Source organism: Spermophilus citellus, assembly GCF_964194105.1.
Source record: "Spermophilus citellus genome assembly, chromosome: 4".
NCBI lineage: Eukaryota > Metazoa > Chordata > Mammalia > Rodentia > Sciuridae > Spermophilus > Spermophilus citellus.
The window spans coordinates 211,703,225-211,719,028 of NC_138185.1; the positions used below are offsets into that span (position 1 = coordinate 211,703,225).

At 37.3% G+C, this 15,804-nt stretch overlaps 1 protein-coding gene across 5 annotated transcripts in view; it reads right to left on the reverse strand.

The window, feature by feature from the left end:
- Positions 1 to 15,804, reverse strand: part of GALC (galactosylceramidase) — an 80,788-nt gene that overhangs the window by 20,636 nt on the left and 44,348 nt on the right. For all 5 annotated transcript variants that reach the window (XM_081291048.1, XM_081291052.1, XM_081291050.1 and 2 more), the window contains one exon: positions 14,382 to 14,509. In XM_081291048.1, the coding sequence (XP_081147174.1) occupies positions 14,382 to 14,509 (128 nt within the window). The remainder of the gene's footprint in view (positions 1 to 14,381; positions 14,510 to 15,804) is intronic.

Below are 15,804 nucleotides of genomic sequence, written 5' to 3' on the forward strand. Positions count from 1 at the left end.
GTCAGAGTGGGATCCTTTTCTTGTTGTTGATATTAGAGAAAACACTTTCAGTTTTTTCCTATCCACTATGATGCTGGCTTTGGGAGTTTTGTATGTAGCGTTTATGATATTGAAGTAAGTTCCTTCTGTCCCTAATTCCTTCATTGTTTTTATAATGAATGGGTGCTGAATTTTGTTGAAGAAGTTTTCTTCATCTATGAATATAATTATATGCATTTTTTCCTTATACTATTTATGTAGTAAATTATATTTGTTGGTATATCTATATTGAACCATCTTCATATCCCTGGAATGAGACCCTATTGCCCATAATGTATAATCTTCTTAAAATCTTGTTAAATATGATTTGCTAATAACCTATTAAGAATTTTTACATCTATGCTCACATGGGATATTGGTCTCTAGTTTGGGTTTCTAATACGTCATCTGGCTTTGGTATCAGTGTGACACTGGCTTCACAACATGGTTTTGGAAGTGTTTCTGGACTTTCTATTTCATGGAATAATTTGAGGAGTGTTGACTTAGTTCTTCTTTAAAGATATTGTAGAATCCAGCTAAAATCAATCTAGTCTTGGACCTCTCTTTGTTGGAAAGCTTTTAACTCTACGTCAATCCTATTGATTGCTATTTGCCTCTTTAGGTTTCCATACCCTCTTGATTCAATTTTAGTAGGTCATATGTGTCTAGAAATTTATTCTTTTCTTCTGATGTTCCAGTTTATTGAAATGTAAGTTTTCAAAACAGTCCATAATGATCCTCTAGATCTCAGTGATATCTGTGGTGATATCTCCTTTTTCATCTTTAATTTATTAATTTGGGTCTTCTATTTCTTGGCTAAAGTGATTATAACTCTCGTTATCTTTTCAAAGAACCAACGCTTCATTATATTGATCCTTCTTGGTTTTTAACTCCCTCTTCACTAATTTTGGCTCTGATCTTAATTATTTCCTTCCTTCTACTAGTTTTGAAGTTAGTTTGGTCTTATTTTCTCAGGACCTTGAGATGCATCATTAAATTGTTTATTTGGGATCTTTATTTTATGTAGGCCTTCACAGCTATGAAGTTGTTTCTTAGAACCACCTTTACACTGTCCCAGAGACTCTGGCATCTTATCTCTCTATACTCACTTGGTTCTAAGAATTTTTTAATTTCTCCCCTGATGTCTTCAATGGCCATTCAAAGAGTAGTGTTAAATCTCCACATGTTTACATAGCTACCATAGTTTTTCTTATTGTTGATTTTCTAATTGCATTCTATATGATTTGATAAGATGAAAGAAATTATATGAATCTTTTTGTGTTTACTAAGACTTGCTTTGTGGTCTAAAATACAGTCTATTTTGGATAAAGTTCCATTAGCAGTTGAGAAGAAAGTTTATTTAGCATTGTGGGATAAAATATTCCGTTTGATTTATAGTATTTATTAGGTTTGAGGTATCCTTGCTGATTTTATGTCTAGAGGACCTACTTATTGATGGGTGTGTTGAAACCACCCTGTACTATTTTATTAAGATCTACCTGAACTTTTATATTGAGGTGTGTTTATGTCATTAGGTCTACTAATGTTTGAGGCACAAATATTTACTACTGCTATACCTTTCTGTTGGATTATTCCCTTTACCAATATGAAGTGAGCTTGTATCTTTTGATTAATTTTGGATTGAAATATTTCTTGTTGGTTATAACAGTAGCTACTCCTGCTTCTAAAAGGCTCTATTTGCATAGAATATTATTTTTAATCCTTTCACTTTTAGCCTATGGATGTCTTTGCCTAAGAGGTGTATCTCTTGCAGGCAACACATAGATGAGTCTTGTTTTGTAACCCAACCTGCCAGTCTATGTCTTTTAATTGAAGAGTTGAGACCATTTACATTCAGTGTTATTGTAGCAAAATGTGTATTTTCTGATATATTAATTTCTAATGTATAATTTGATCTTAATTCTCATTTGCTTAACTATTTTTGTCCTGTCCTGAGCTGTGCTATTTATCTTTCTCTTATTAAAAGATTTCTTTACATATCTTTTGCAGCACTGGTTTAGTAGTCATAAATTTGTTTAGATTATACTTAACTTGGAAGATTTTTATTTCATTTTCAATTCTGAAGGATGGCTTTGCTGGATATAGCAGTTTCATTTGTAGCATTTGTATTTCTGGGCATGAATTCGTCATTCCCAAGCCTATCTAAATTTTAGGGTCTCTTTTAGGAAATGAGATGTTATTTTCATTGGTTTACTATTAAATGTGAACTTATATTTCTCTCCAGAGGCTTTTAAAATTTCTATCCGTATAATAAGTTGGCATTTTAATTATAATGTGTTATAGAAAGGATCTTTCTTGAACTTGTCTATTCAGGGTTCTAAATGTCTCCTTTTATCTATGTCCATCTCATTCGCAAAGTTTAGAAAAATGTATGATATTGTTTTCACTGAAAAGATTATCTATGCCATTAGCCTGTATTTCTCTTCCATTCTTTTTTTTTCTTTAATTTTTATTGTTGGTTGTTCACAACATTACATAGTTCTTGACATATCATATTTTACCCTTTGATTCAAGTGGGTTATGAACTCCCATTTTTACCCCGTATACAGATTGCAGCATCACATCGGTTACACATCCACTGATTTACATATTGCCATACTAGTGTCTGTTGTATTCTGCTGCCTTTCCTATCCTCTACTATCCCCTATCCCCTCCCCTCCCATCTTCTCTCTCTACCCCATCTACTGTAATTCATTTCTTCCCCTTGTTTTTCCCCCTTTTCCCTCACTTCCTCTTGTATGTAATTTTGTATAACCATGAGGGTCTCCTTCCATTTCCATGCAATTTCCCTTCTCTTTCCTTTTCCCTCCCGCCTCTCACCCCTGTTTAATGTTAATCTCCTTCTCATGCTCTTCCTCCCCACTCTGTTCTTAGTTATTCTCCTTATATCAAAGAAAACATTTGGCATTTGTTTTTTAGGGATTGGCTGGCTTCACTTAGCATAATCTGTTCTAATGCCATCCATTTCCCTGCAATTTCTATGATTTTGTCATTTTTTAATGCAGAGTAATACTCCATTGTGTAAAAATGCCACAATTTTTTATCCATTCGTCTATTGAAGGGCATCTAGGTTGGTTCCACAGTCTTCCTATTGTGAATTGTGCTGCTGTGAACATCAATGTAGCAGTGTCCCTGTAGCATGCTCTTTTAAGGTCTTTAGGGAATAGACTGAGAAGGGGAATAGCTGGGTCAAATGGTGGTTCCATTCCCAGCTTTCCAAGAAATCTCCATACTGCTTTCCAAATTGCCTGCACCAATTTGCAGTCCCACCAGCAATGTACAAGTGTACCCTTTTCCCCACATCCTCGCCAGCACTTGTTGTTATTTGACTTCAGAAAGGCTGCCAATCTTACTGAAGTGAGATGGTATCCTATGGTGGTTTTGACTTGCATTTCTCTGACTGCTAGAGATGGTGAATATTTTTTCATGTACTTGTTGATTGATTGTATGTCCTCCTCTGAGAAGTGTCTGTTCAGGTCCTTGACCCATTTGTTGATTGGGTTATTCGTTTTCTTATTGTTTAATTTTTTGAGTTCTTTGTATACTCTGGATATTAGGGCTCTATCTGAAGTGTGAGGAGTAAAGATTGGTTCCCAGGATGTAGGCTCCCTATTTACCTCTCTTATTGTTTCTTTTGCTGAGAAAAAACTTTTTAGTTTGAGTAAGTCCCATTTGTTGATTCTAGTTATTAACTCTTGTGCTATGGGTGTCCTATTGAGGAATATGGAGCCCGACCCCACAGTATGTAGATCGTAGCCAACTTTTTCTTATATCAGACACCGTGTCTCTGATTTGATATCAAGTTCCTTGATCCATTTTGAGTTAACTTTTGTGCATGGCGAGAGAAAGGGATTCAGTTTCATTTTGTTGCATATGGATTTCCAGTTTTCCCAGCACCATTTGTTGAAGATGCTATCCTTCCTCCATTGCATGCTTTTAGCCCCTTTATCAAATATAAGATAGTTGTAGTTTTGTGGATTGGTTTCTGTGTCCTCTATTCTGTACCATTGGTCCACCCGCCTGTTTTGGTACCAGTACCATGCTGTTTTTGTCACTATTGCTCTGTAGTATAGTTTGAGGTCTGGTATCGCTATACCGCCTGATTCACACTTCCTGCTTAGAGTTGTTTTGGCTATTCTGGGTCTTTTACTTTTCCAAGTGAATTTCATGATTGCTTTATCTATTTCTACAAGAAATGCCGTTGGGACTTTGATTGGCATTGCATTAAACCTATAGAGAACTTTTGGTAATATCGCCATTTTGATGATGTTAGTTCTGCCTATCCATGAACAGGGTATATTTTTCCATCTTCTAAGATCTTCTATTTCTCTCTTTAGGGTTCTTTAGTTTTCATTGTATAAGTCTTTCACCTCTTTTGTTAGGTTGATTCCCAAGTATTTTATTCTTTTTGAGGATATTGTGAATGGAGTGGTTGTCCTCATTTCCATTTCAGAGGATTTGTCTCTGATATACAGGAATGCCTTTGATTTATGCGTGTTGATTTTATATCCTGCCACTTTGCTGAATTCATTTATTAGCTCTAATAGTTTCTTGGTAGACCCTTTTGGGTCTTCTAGGTATAGAATCATGTCATCTGAAAATAGTGATAATTTAAGTTCTTCTTTTCCTATTTTTATGCCTTTAATTTCTTTCATCTGTCTAATTGCTCTGGCCAGTGTTTCGAGAACTATGTTGAACAGAAGTGGTGAGAGAGGGCATCCCTGTCTTGTTCCAGATTTTAGAGGGAATGCCTTCAATTTTTCTCCATTCAGAACGATGCTGGCCTGAGGCTTAGCATAGATTGCTTTTACAATATTGAGGTATGTTCCTGTTATCCCTAGTTTTTCTAGAGTTTTGAACATAAAGGGATGCTGTACTTTGTCGAATGCTTTCTCTGCATCTATCAAAATGATCATATGGTTCTTATTTTCAAGTCTATTGATGTGGTGAATAACATTTATTGATTTCCGTATATTGAACCAGCCTTGCATCCCAGGGATGAATCCTACTTGATCATGGTGCACGATTTTTTTGATATGTTTTTGTATCCGATTCGCCAGAATTTTATTGAGGATTTTTGCATCTAGGTTCATTAGAGATATTGGTCTGTAGTTTTCTTTCTTTGAAGTGTCTTTGTCTGGTTTAGGAATCAGGGTGATGTTGGCCTCGTAGAATGAATTTGGAAGTTCTCCCTCTTTTTCTATTTCCTGAAATAGCTTGAAAAGTATTGGTGTTAGTTCCTCTTTAAAGGTTTTGTAAAACTCTGCTGTATACCCATCCGGTCCTGGGCTTTTCTTAGTTGGTAGTCTTTTCATGGTTTCTTCTATTTCCTCTATTGTTATTGGTCTGTTTAGGTTGTCTATATCCTCCTGACTCAATCTGGGCAGATCATATGACTTAAGAAATTTATTGATGCCTTCACTATCTTCTATTTTATTGGAGTATAAGGATTCAAAATAATTTCTGATTATCTTCTGTATTTCTGAAGTGCCTGTTGTGATATTTCCTTTTTCATCCCGTATGCTAGTAATTTGAGTTCTCTCTCTTCTTCTCTTCGTTAGCATGGCTAAGGGTCTTTCGATCTTATTTATTTTTTCAAAGAACAAACTTTTAGTTTTGTCAATTTTTTCAGTTGTTTCTTGCCGCAGTCTTGGCTGGGCACAGAATCACGAGCCACCACACAGCTTTGTAGATTCAAACAGCAATTCTTTATTCCCGAACTCACACCGGCCTCCACACACGTTCTGGGGCAATCCCAGTTCTGCTGCCACCCAATTCACCTACTACCCGAGGCTTTTTTCCCAAAATGCTCTCTGAATCTCACGAGAGCTCAACGGGAGCTCAGGTAGCAGGAACGCCCTATTTCCAGCAGCAATAATCCTCAACATCGAACTTCCCTAAAACCCAAGGTCTTAAACTGGGAACACCCTAAACCCAAGGACCGGGATACTATACTTCCTCAAACTGCAGGATACACCCTAATCCTGGATCCACCCTCGTCCTTGAGTAGGGTCATCTTTCTCAAACACACATGCAAGGTCACAGCAAATTTAACATGGGGTACGCTGGCAAGGAAATCGATGCGTCATTCCTACTTGGTAATGGCCCTCAGCAGTTTCTTTTGTTTTGATTTCATTAATTTCAGCTCTGATTTTAATTATTTCTTGCCTTCTACTTCTTTTGCTGTTGTTTTGCTCTTCTTTTTCTAGGATTTTGAGATGAAGTGTGAGATCATTTATTTGTTGGTTTTTTCTTTTTTTAAGGAATGAACTCCAAGCAATGAATTTTCCTCTTAGAACTGCTTTCAATGTGTCTCATAGATTCCGATATGCTGTGTCTGTGTTTTCATTTATCTCTAAGAATTTTTTAATTTCCTCCTTGATGTCTTCTATAACCCATTTATCATTCAGTAACCTATTGTTCATTCTCCAAGTGATGCATGATTTTTCCTTCCTTCTTTTATCGTTCATTTTCAGTTTCATTCCATTATGATCCGATAAGATGCATGGTATTATCTCTACTCCTTTATATTGTCTAAGAGTTGCCCTGTGACATAATATATGATCTATTTTTGAGAAGGATCCATGTGCTGCTGAGAAAAAAGTGTAACTGCTTGATGTTGGGTGGTATATTCTATATATGTCAATTAAGTCTAGGTTGTTAATTGTGTTATTGGGTTCTATAGTTTCCTTATTCAACTTTTGTTTGGAAGATCTGTCCAGTGGTGAGAGAGGTGTGTTGAAGTCTCCCATGATTATTGTATGGTGGTCTATTAGACTCTTGAACTTGAGAAGAGTTTGTTTGATGAACATAGCTGCACCATTGTTTGGGGCATATATATTTATGATTGTTATGTCTTGTTGGTGTATGGTTCCCTTGAGCAGTATGTAGTGTCCCTCTTTATCCCTTTTGATTAACTTTGGCTTGAAATCTATTTTATTTGATATGCGTATGGACACTCCTGCTTGTTTCCGAAGTCCATATGAGTGATATGATTTTTCCCAACCTTTCATCTTCAGTGTATGTATGTCTTTTCCTATCAAATGCGTCTCCTGTAGGCAGCATATTGTAGGGTCATGTTTTGTGATCCATTCTACTAGCCTATGTCTCTTAATTGGTGAGTTTAAGCCATTAACATTTAGGGTTATTATTGAGATATGGGTTGTTCTTCCAGCCATATTTGTTTATTTATTTTACTAAACATGGTTTGTTTTCCTCTTTGATTATTTTTCCCCCCTTTACTGTACTACCTCCCACTATTGGTTTTCATTTTTATTTTCCATTTCCTCTTCCTGCAATGTTTTGCTGAGGATTTTTTGGAGAGATGGTTTTCTAGGTGCAGATTCTTTTAACTTTTGTTTATCGTGGAAGGTTTTAATTTCATCTTCCATCCTGAAGCTTAATTTCGCTGGATACACAATTCTTGGTTGGAACCCATTTTCTTTCAGTGTTTGAAATATGTTATTCCAGGATCTTCTAGCTTTCAGAGTCTGTGTTGAAAGATCAGCTGTTATCCTGATTGGTTTCCCCCTAAATGTAATCTGCTTCCTTTCTCTTGTAGCTTTTAAAATTCTCTCCTTATTCTGTATGTTGGGCATCTTCATTATAATGTGTCTAGGTGTGGATCTCTTATGATTTTGCACATTCGGCGTCCTGTAGGCTTCTAGGATTTGGGATTCTTCTCATTCTTCAAGTCTGGGTAGTTTTCTCATATTATTTCATTGAATAGATTGTTCATTCCTTTGGTTTGGACCTCTATACCTTCCTGTATCCCAATGACTCTTAAGTTTGGTCTCTTTATGTTATCCGATATTTGTTGGATGTTCTGCTCATGGTTTCTTAACAGTCTTGCTGAGCTGACTATGTTCTTTTCAAGTTGAAATAGTTTGTCTTCATTGTCTGATGTTCTATCTTCTAAGTGTTCTACTCTGCTGGTAGTATTCTCAATTGAGTTTTTAAGTTGGTTTATTGCTTCCTGCATTTCTAGGATTTCTGTTTGTTTTTTATAACCTCTATCTCCCTGTATAGTTGATCTTTTGCTTCTTGGATTTGTTTATGTAATTCATTTCCGAAATGATCTTTCATTGTCTGATTTTGCTGTCTAATGTCTTCCTTGAGACTCCAGATCATCTGAAGCATGTATATCCTGAATTCTTTATCTGACATTCCATCTGCTGCAGATATTACCTCTTCTAACGTTGAGTTGACCTGCATTGCTTGTGGTCCTTTCTTTCCTTGTCTTTTCATACTGTTCACGTTTCTTTCTGCTTGGTGAAACTGTAGTGTTATTGAATTTTCCCCCTATATATTTATATTGCTCTTGTATAGTTGCAAAGTCTCCCTCGCAGGCGCAGGCTCTGCCCCTCCTCCAATTGGGGCAATGTGCCTACCATGCCAGCAGGCCACTGGGCCTGTTCTGCTGGTCGGTAGCAGGTCCACCTACCTTGCAGGCGCAGGCGGCGGCTCTGCCCCTCCGCAGGCCGCTGGGCCTGTTCTGCCGGTGGGTCGCAGGTCCACCTATCTTGCAGGCACGGTTGGTGGCTCTGCCCCTCCGCGGGCCGTTGGGCCTGTTCTGTTGGTGGTCGCAGTTCCGCCTTCTCTTCCATTCTTGATGAGCGTGATTCTTAAGTTTGATCTCTTAATATTTTCCCAGAGTTCTAGTATATTCTGACCATAATTTCTTATTTTTAAAATAATGTCTGAATATTCAAAGCTGGCCAATTTGTTTTCAAGCTCTTAGGATTCTGTCTTTCAACTGATTAAAAAAATTAGTGGAAAATCAGACTTTCAACTGATTTTTTTAATTTGATCCATTATGTATTTCATATCCCAGATTTTTTTTTGGTTCTTTTTCATTATCTACTGATTGAATTTTTCATTCATATTCTGTAATGATTTCCTTAAATCTATACAGTTATTTTTCTGTATTTTTTGTAACTCATTTATTTTTTTAATATTCATTTTTCTGAATTCTTTATCTTTATTTATTTATTTTTAAAATTTATTTATTTATTTTTGAATTACAATTCTTACTACACCATTATATCATAATTTATCATATTTCTGATTATATATAAGGTATGTTGACACCAAATTCACATCTTCATACATGTATTTTGTATAATGATGAGGGTCTCCTTTCACCATCCATGCTATTCCCCTTCTCCCTCCTTTTCCCTCCCACCCATATTCCTTATCTAGAGGTAATCTTCCTCCCTTGATCTCCCTCCCAACCCCATTTTGGGTCACCCCCTTATATCAGAGAAGACATTCGGCATTTGTTTTTTTTGGGGATTGACTAACTTCACTTAGCATAATCTTCTCTAATGTCATCCATTTCCCTGCAAATGCCATGATCTTATTCTTTTTTATTGCTGAGTAATATTCCATTGTGTATAAATGCCACTGTTTTTAATCCATTCGTCCACTGAAGGACACCTGGTTGGCTCCACAGTTTAGCTATTGTGAATTGTGCTGCTATAAACATTGATGTGGCTGTGTCCCTGTAATATGCTGTTTTTAGGTCCTTTGGGTATAGTCCGAGAAGAGGAATAGCTGGGTCAAATAGTGGTTCCATACACTGGAGAAAGGATAGCATCTTCAACAAGTGGTCCTGGGAAAACTGGAAATCCATATGCAACAAAATGAAATTAAATCCCTATCTCTCACCATGCACAAAAGTTAACTCAAAATGGATCAAGGATCTAGGGATTAAACCAGAGACTCTGCATATAATAGAAGAAAAAGTAGGCCCTAATTTTCATCACGTGAGGCTAGGCCCCAACTTCCTTAATAAGATGCCGATAGCACAAGAATTAAAACCAAGAATCAACAAATGGGATGGATTCAAACTAAAAAGTTTTTTCTCAGCAAAAGAAATAATATGTGAGGTGAATAGAGAGCCTACATCCTGGGAACAAATTTTTACCCCTCAAACATCAGATAGAGCTCTAATTTCTAAGGTATGTAAAGAGCTCAAAAAGATAAGCACAAAAAAACCAAATAATCCAATCAATAAATGGGTCTAGGAACTGAACAGACACTCTCAGAAGAGGATATACAATCAATCAACAAATATACGAAAAAATGCTCATCATCTGTAGCAATCAGAGAAATGCAAATTAAAACTACTCTAAGATACCACCTCACTCCAGTAAGAGTGGCAGCCATTATGAAGACAAACATCAACAAGTCCTGGCGAGGATGCGGGAAAAAAGGTACACTTATACACTGCTAGTGGGACTGCAAATTGGTGCAGCCAATTTGGAAAGCAGTATGGAGATTCCTTGGAAAACTGAATTCTTTATCTTATATTCCATCCGTTCAGTATCTTTGAAGTCAGTTTCTAGCGAATTATGAACCCTAGGAGGCATCATATTACCTTGTTTATTCATGTCTCATATATTCCCAAGTTATGATTTGTGCATGTTAGGATGAATTTCCCTTCTACTTTTATGTGGGGGTCGTTTTCAGAAACAGTCTTCTCTTGGTCAAGTATTCAGGGATGACTGCTTTGAATTACTGAATATAACTGGGCTCCTTCTAGTAAGTCAAACAGTGTTGTATACAGCAGGGACCATGAGGTACACCCTCTGTGACTGTGCTCCTAGACTTGTCAACTCTATATGTTTTCAGTCTATATTGAAGCCCCTTGTCAGTACAGTGTTCTCAGTCTTTGTGTCATTTCTCTCTGCTGTTACTGTCGGACCACAGTAACAGTGGAATCTGAGAGACTCCTAGTCATTCCTACCTGGGGTCTGGTCATCACTTGGGTTTATCATCTCCCCTATTCTTTAGGGTACAGTGTGGCTGAAGTTTGAGTGAGGTTTTATTGTATGCAGAGCAAGGTATGCTCTCTCTTAAATGGTTTGGGGTACAGCTCAGAGCATAGAATCTACTATCACTATCTGTGATAGTGTCACACCAGATTATCAGCACTTCACAGACACGGGGGGAATAAATGACAGCAAAAACAGCAGGCATTAACATATAGAATTAAAGTAAATACCATCAACATCTACAACACATTAATAATCACAAAAATGGTGGGAGTCAAAAATTAATAACAGCAAAAATGACAATGAAACTAGATATAGCATTGAAGCAAACATCAGCTGTCAAGAACATATGCACAATGCTAATAATCTCAACAACATGAATAGTGGGGGCAGAAATTACTAGATACTTTTAATTGATGGTAAAAATACAGTTCATTAAAAGAAAATGAGATAGAATGGCCAAAGAAAGATTAAAATATTTAAAAGGTAAAAAGAGAGAAAACAGAACAAAGTTAGTAAGTGAAAGCCAAAAAAGAAAGAAGTGGGGGAAAGAAACTAATGGAGAAAGAGCAAAAGAGATAAAGAAAAGATACTTTATTAGAGGGAGAAAAAAGTAGAAAAACACTAACAGAAGAATAACAAATGGAAAAATAATATTTAAGAAGAAAATATGAGTGCATTTATATAAGAACAAACAAAAATTCTTAATAAAAAATGAAAAGAATTATCTCCACTTGTCAAAACAGTGGTAAAGAATGGATATTCCCTACCTTTGTTAAACTAACCTTTTTACTATTTCTTCTTGGGATGTTCACCCCCATAGAAGAAGCAGTATGGATTATTCAACCTTTCCTTTTGCATTGCCTGCCAATCTGTTGGCTGAAATGATACTCAACTTCCTTGTTCACCAGTACAAGGTCAGATGGAATGGAATGGGAAGTACTATATATTGGAGTTTTGTCCAGAGACACAATCAATGCATTCCTGGGACAGAGCTAATGCTGAGTTCTAGATAGGAAGTTCTCTTGATTGGGGTCTAACTCTTATCAGAATTTTAGAACTTTGTCAGGTAGTATCTATGCCAAAGAGATTAGATCATCAGATTAGACCCCCAAGGGCCAGGGAGATGCTCATCTATGCTAGGCAACTAGACCTCAAGTACCTGTCATGAATTTTACTCATAAGGCAGAATAATCAACACAGCAGATCTCATGCACTAAAGCACCCATGACTACAGCCTTCTAAGACATAGTCCCTAAATATAATCACATTCACCTGTTTGATTTCACAACCCTCTTCAGCTGGTTGGAGCCACCAGACCCAAAGGGAAAGTAAATTACACTTTTCTCCATACCTATGACCTGAATCCCCCTGGATACAATTCTGTGCCTTTTTCAGTCATGTTCTGCCAGGTGCACCCTAGGCCACATGGTAGGTGTTGGCCTAAACAGGGTAACAATATTTGCTATGATATACCTACTTCTCACAGTAGCAAGCTCCAGTGTGACTTCACAAGATGGCTTCCCACATTAGCGCCCCCCTCACAAGGTGAGAAACCTAGAACACTTTTTAGTACTCCAGACTGCACTGCAGCCTCTGAATCAGCTAAATTCACAGTGTCCTTGTATTCTATAGGTGCTTCCAAGTTAAATTTGCCACGGTTTCTCTTTCCCCTTGTGTTACCTCTTTCCTCTGCAGTGACCTAGCAACACTGTCACCACTGGCGTGGCTCCATATACTCCTTTGTTGTCCTCTCTTTGAAATACCAAACTTTCTGGGTCTCTAAAACTGATTGTCCAATATGGAATTTCAATGAATTCCCTCAGTCAGGCACCTTGCTGAGAAGCAGTATTCCTGCCGCTTTAATTCCAGGCCATGGGGCAACAGGAGCATGCAGTCTTACCCTACCATGCTATTTTTTTCAGTCCCAAAACATTTTAGGGGAAACAATTTGAGAAAATAGCAGAAGCCAGAAGGTTACTCTCTGACTTTCCCCTGCTTTTCTCCCTTGAAGCAGGTCGTAAGAGCCTCATTTGACAAGTTCCAGAGGAAAAGAACTTCCTCAGCTATGAAGACAAAATTTCTGGTGAAGAGAATGAGATGCCCACTGGTTCTAGAGCCTGCATAGGAGATCCTGGGACAACTGACAAAAAAAAATCTAGCAAAAAGGTAAGAATTCTTGCCAAGGCCTGCTCTCCTGGATTTCCTTATAGCATACCAGGGTAAGAGGAAAGTTTAAAAAAAAAAAACACTTCTTGTCCTCTCCTTTCCAAATTCAGCTTAGCAGGAGAAAAACATTTGTTTAATCTATTACTCTTGTGTAAATTTGGTTTGGGGTCCCTTCTAGTTACAGATCCTTCTCCTCTCAGGGATAACTATACTGCTTTTTTGTTTGTCTCAACTTATGCCCCAAGATCGTAGCCTGACTTTCTGCCTGTCTGTGCAACTGAATTTCCAGTTTTGTTTATGCAGACACCCAACTTCATGTTAGGAGCCCCCAAAATATGGCTGACTCAAAATATGTGTTATACCCCATTTGTAGTTAGCATACTGGGTGCTGCCAGCTCTGGCAGGGAGGATACCTGTGTCTTTCATTTGGCTCTCTGGGAATAGCTCCATATCTAGGGAGAGCTGCATCTTTCTGTTGGGAAGTCCTTTTTGTTCCACAGTAAATGCTGAAACGTTTATTGTTTTGATTTCAAAGCACTTGGTAGCTTCGGGATAAAAAAGATCAATAGTGCCAGGAATATTTACTATTTGTCCTGGCTGAAACCTGACAATATAATACTTGAAAAAAATTTTCTAATTTTTTTAAAAGCATGGTAGGCTGACATTCAGAAACCGATAGGAGACATATATATTTTTAAGGCCTATCTCAATAGGATCCTGGTTCTCCCATGGGTTGACTGAAAGCCTCTTCAAACCCCTGTGGACTATACACTACATCAACACTCTATCCATGTCCTTAAGCCTAAGCTCCCAAACTGGCACTAATAAGACCTCTACTTTCCATTTTCCCCTGCTCCCCCTTCCTCCTTTTGCCACTTTGTCTTCCATTCAGGTCCCTGAGTCCTTGGATTTGTCCCACTTCCAGTTCCTGCTTTCTCCATTCCTCTGTTCACCACGGCCAGACCTTTCTCCTTCCCACTACAGCCATTTGAAATCTAGGCCCCTTTCTCTCAATGGACTCAATATCCCCAAAAGCACCTTTCCTGAGACTGAAAATGGAAAAAAGCCACAACCTCTGTGAGATTACATATCAGGGCAAGGGAAGGTGTTGAAGTCCTCCCCAACAAATACTGGTGGACGGTAACCTTACAGAACCCCATGGCCAGAAAGACAAGCTCCAACTACCAACTACACAGACCAGTGAGTTATATTGCCTTTTCTTAACTCACTTGTGGCTAGAATTTTTAAACGAAAGCTCTAAGACCTTGGCATCTGTCTACATGTTTATGTGTACGCATGCAGAAAACTAAAAACTAAGGGTGTATAGGTTTGCATTATCCTATTTTTCCAAAAGTAAAAAAGTGAGTTAATCCAGTATCAATAAGGAAAAATTACCATAGTTTCAACGATGATGGTGAGGTTACCAAAGCCGTCAGTCAGAGCTACATAGCTTCCTCCTTTCTCTAAATGTCCAACTGTCTTCAGGTAATACCAACCTGGCTGAGTAAACTGAGTGGTATGAGCTGCAGAAAAGCAGAAAAAAAGTACAAATGAGATGAAAATGGTCATGATGAGGCTTCTTTTAACAAGTCTGCCTACCAATTTGAGTCTGATTGATTCTAACCAGCTACATTCTATTTTAAAGGAAACCACATTCCAAGTTTTAAATATTTCAAGTTTTAAATGAGTAATTCAGTTAAATGGTGTAGCTGCAAGAAGATTCATGGAACAACTGGTAAAAATAAAAGAACTTGTCAATTCAAGAATATTTATTAGTTTGGGTTTTTTTCCCAAAAGCAAAGTTAAGTCAATCCTCCCAAACTTTGTTCATCTCTATTTAACCCATCCTAACTACAAAAAGAAGGGGGCAGTCATTAAGAAAATTAAGGTACTTCAAAAACTGTATAGTTTCAAACAAATTTGTTTCCACAACATATGTATTTACTGATCACTTCCAAACCTGGTTCTGAAAATGGATTAAGCAAGCAATATTCCAAGTCCCCAGTTTAAAAAAAAAAAAAACCCAGTCTCAAATTAATAAGGGCATATCAGTCTCCTAAGTAGGTTCAAGAATTTAAACATGTAAGAAGCTTGCCAACTAAGATTTCTAAGTCTGAAAATTCAACTTAATTTTTCTGTAGTTTTCAAAGAACAAGTTAAGGAGTTTAGAATGATGTCATGACAACATGATTAATTTCCTAATTACAGATCTGCCTGAGGAAAGCACATCAACTAAAACAGAAAATCACCAAAATACAAGTTTAAAATTAAAACAAGTTCACTTTGAATTCATATTTTTCCTCTGAAAGCATCTTATCTATGACTGTGGCTATGATTTTAAAACAAAATGGTTATAAGTGTTTAATATTTTTACAAAAAAGTTTGGAAAAAACAAATTTAATATGAGCTGGGTGCGGTGGCGCACACTTGTAATTCCAGTGGCTCAGGAGGTGGAGGCAAGAGGATTGCAAGTTCAAAGTCAGCCTCAGCAATTTAACAAGGCCCTGAGCAACTCAGTGAGACCTTGTCTCTAATAAAATACAAAATAGGGCTGGGGATGTGGCTGCGTGGTCGAGTGCCCCTAAGTTCAATCTCCAGTACCCCCCCAAAATAAATAAATTCAATATGAATCAAATGGACTTTCTCATTTTGTTTGAACTACATTCATAATTAATAGGCTTATATCCCTTCATGAAAAAGTGAAACCATGCCATCCCTTGTCTGCATGATCTCTACTTTACTTGTGACTAATGAATGAAACTGTAGAAAAAGCTTTGTTTCAGTGGGAATGGGCCCTGTCTTTGAGCTAATATAAATC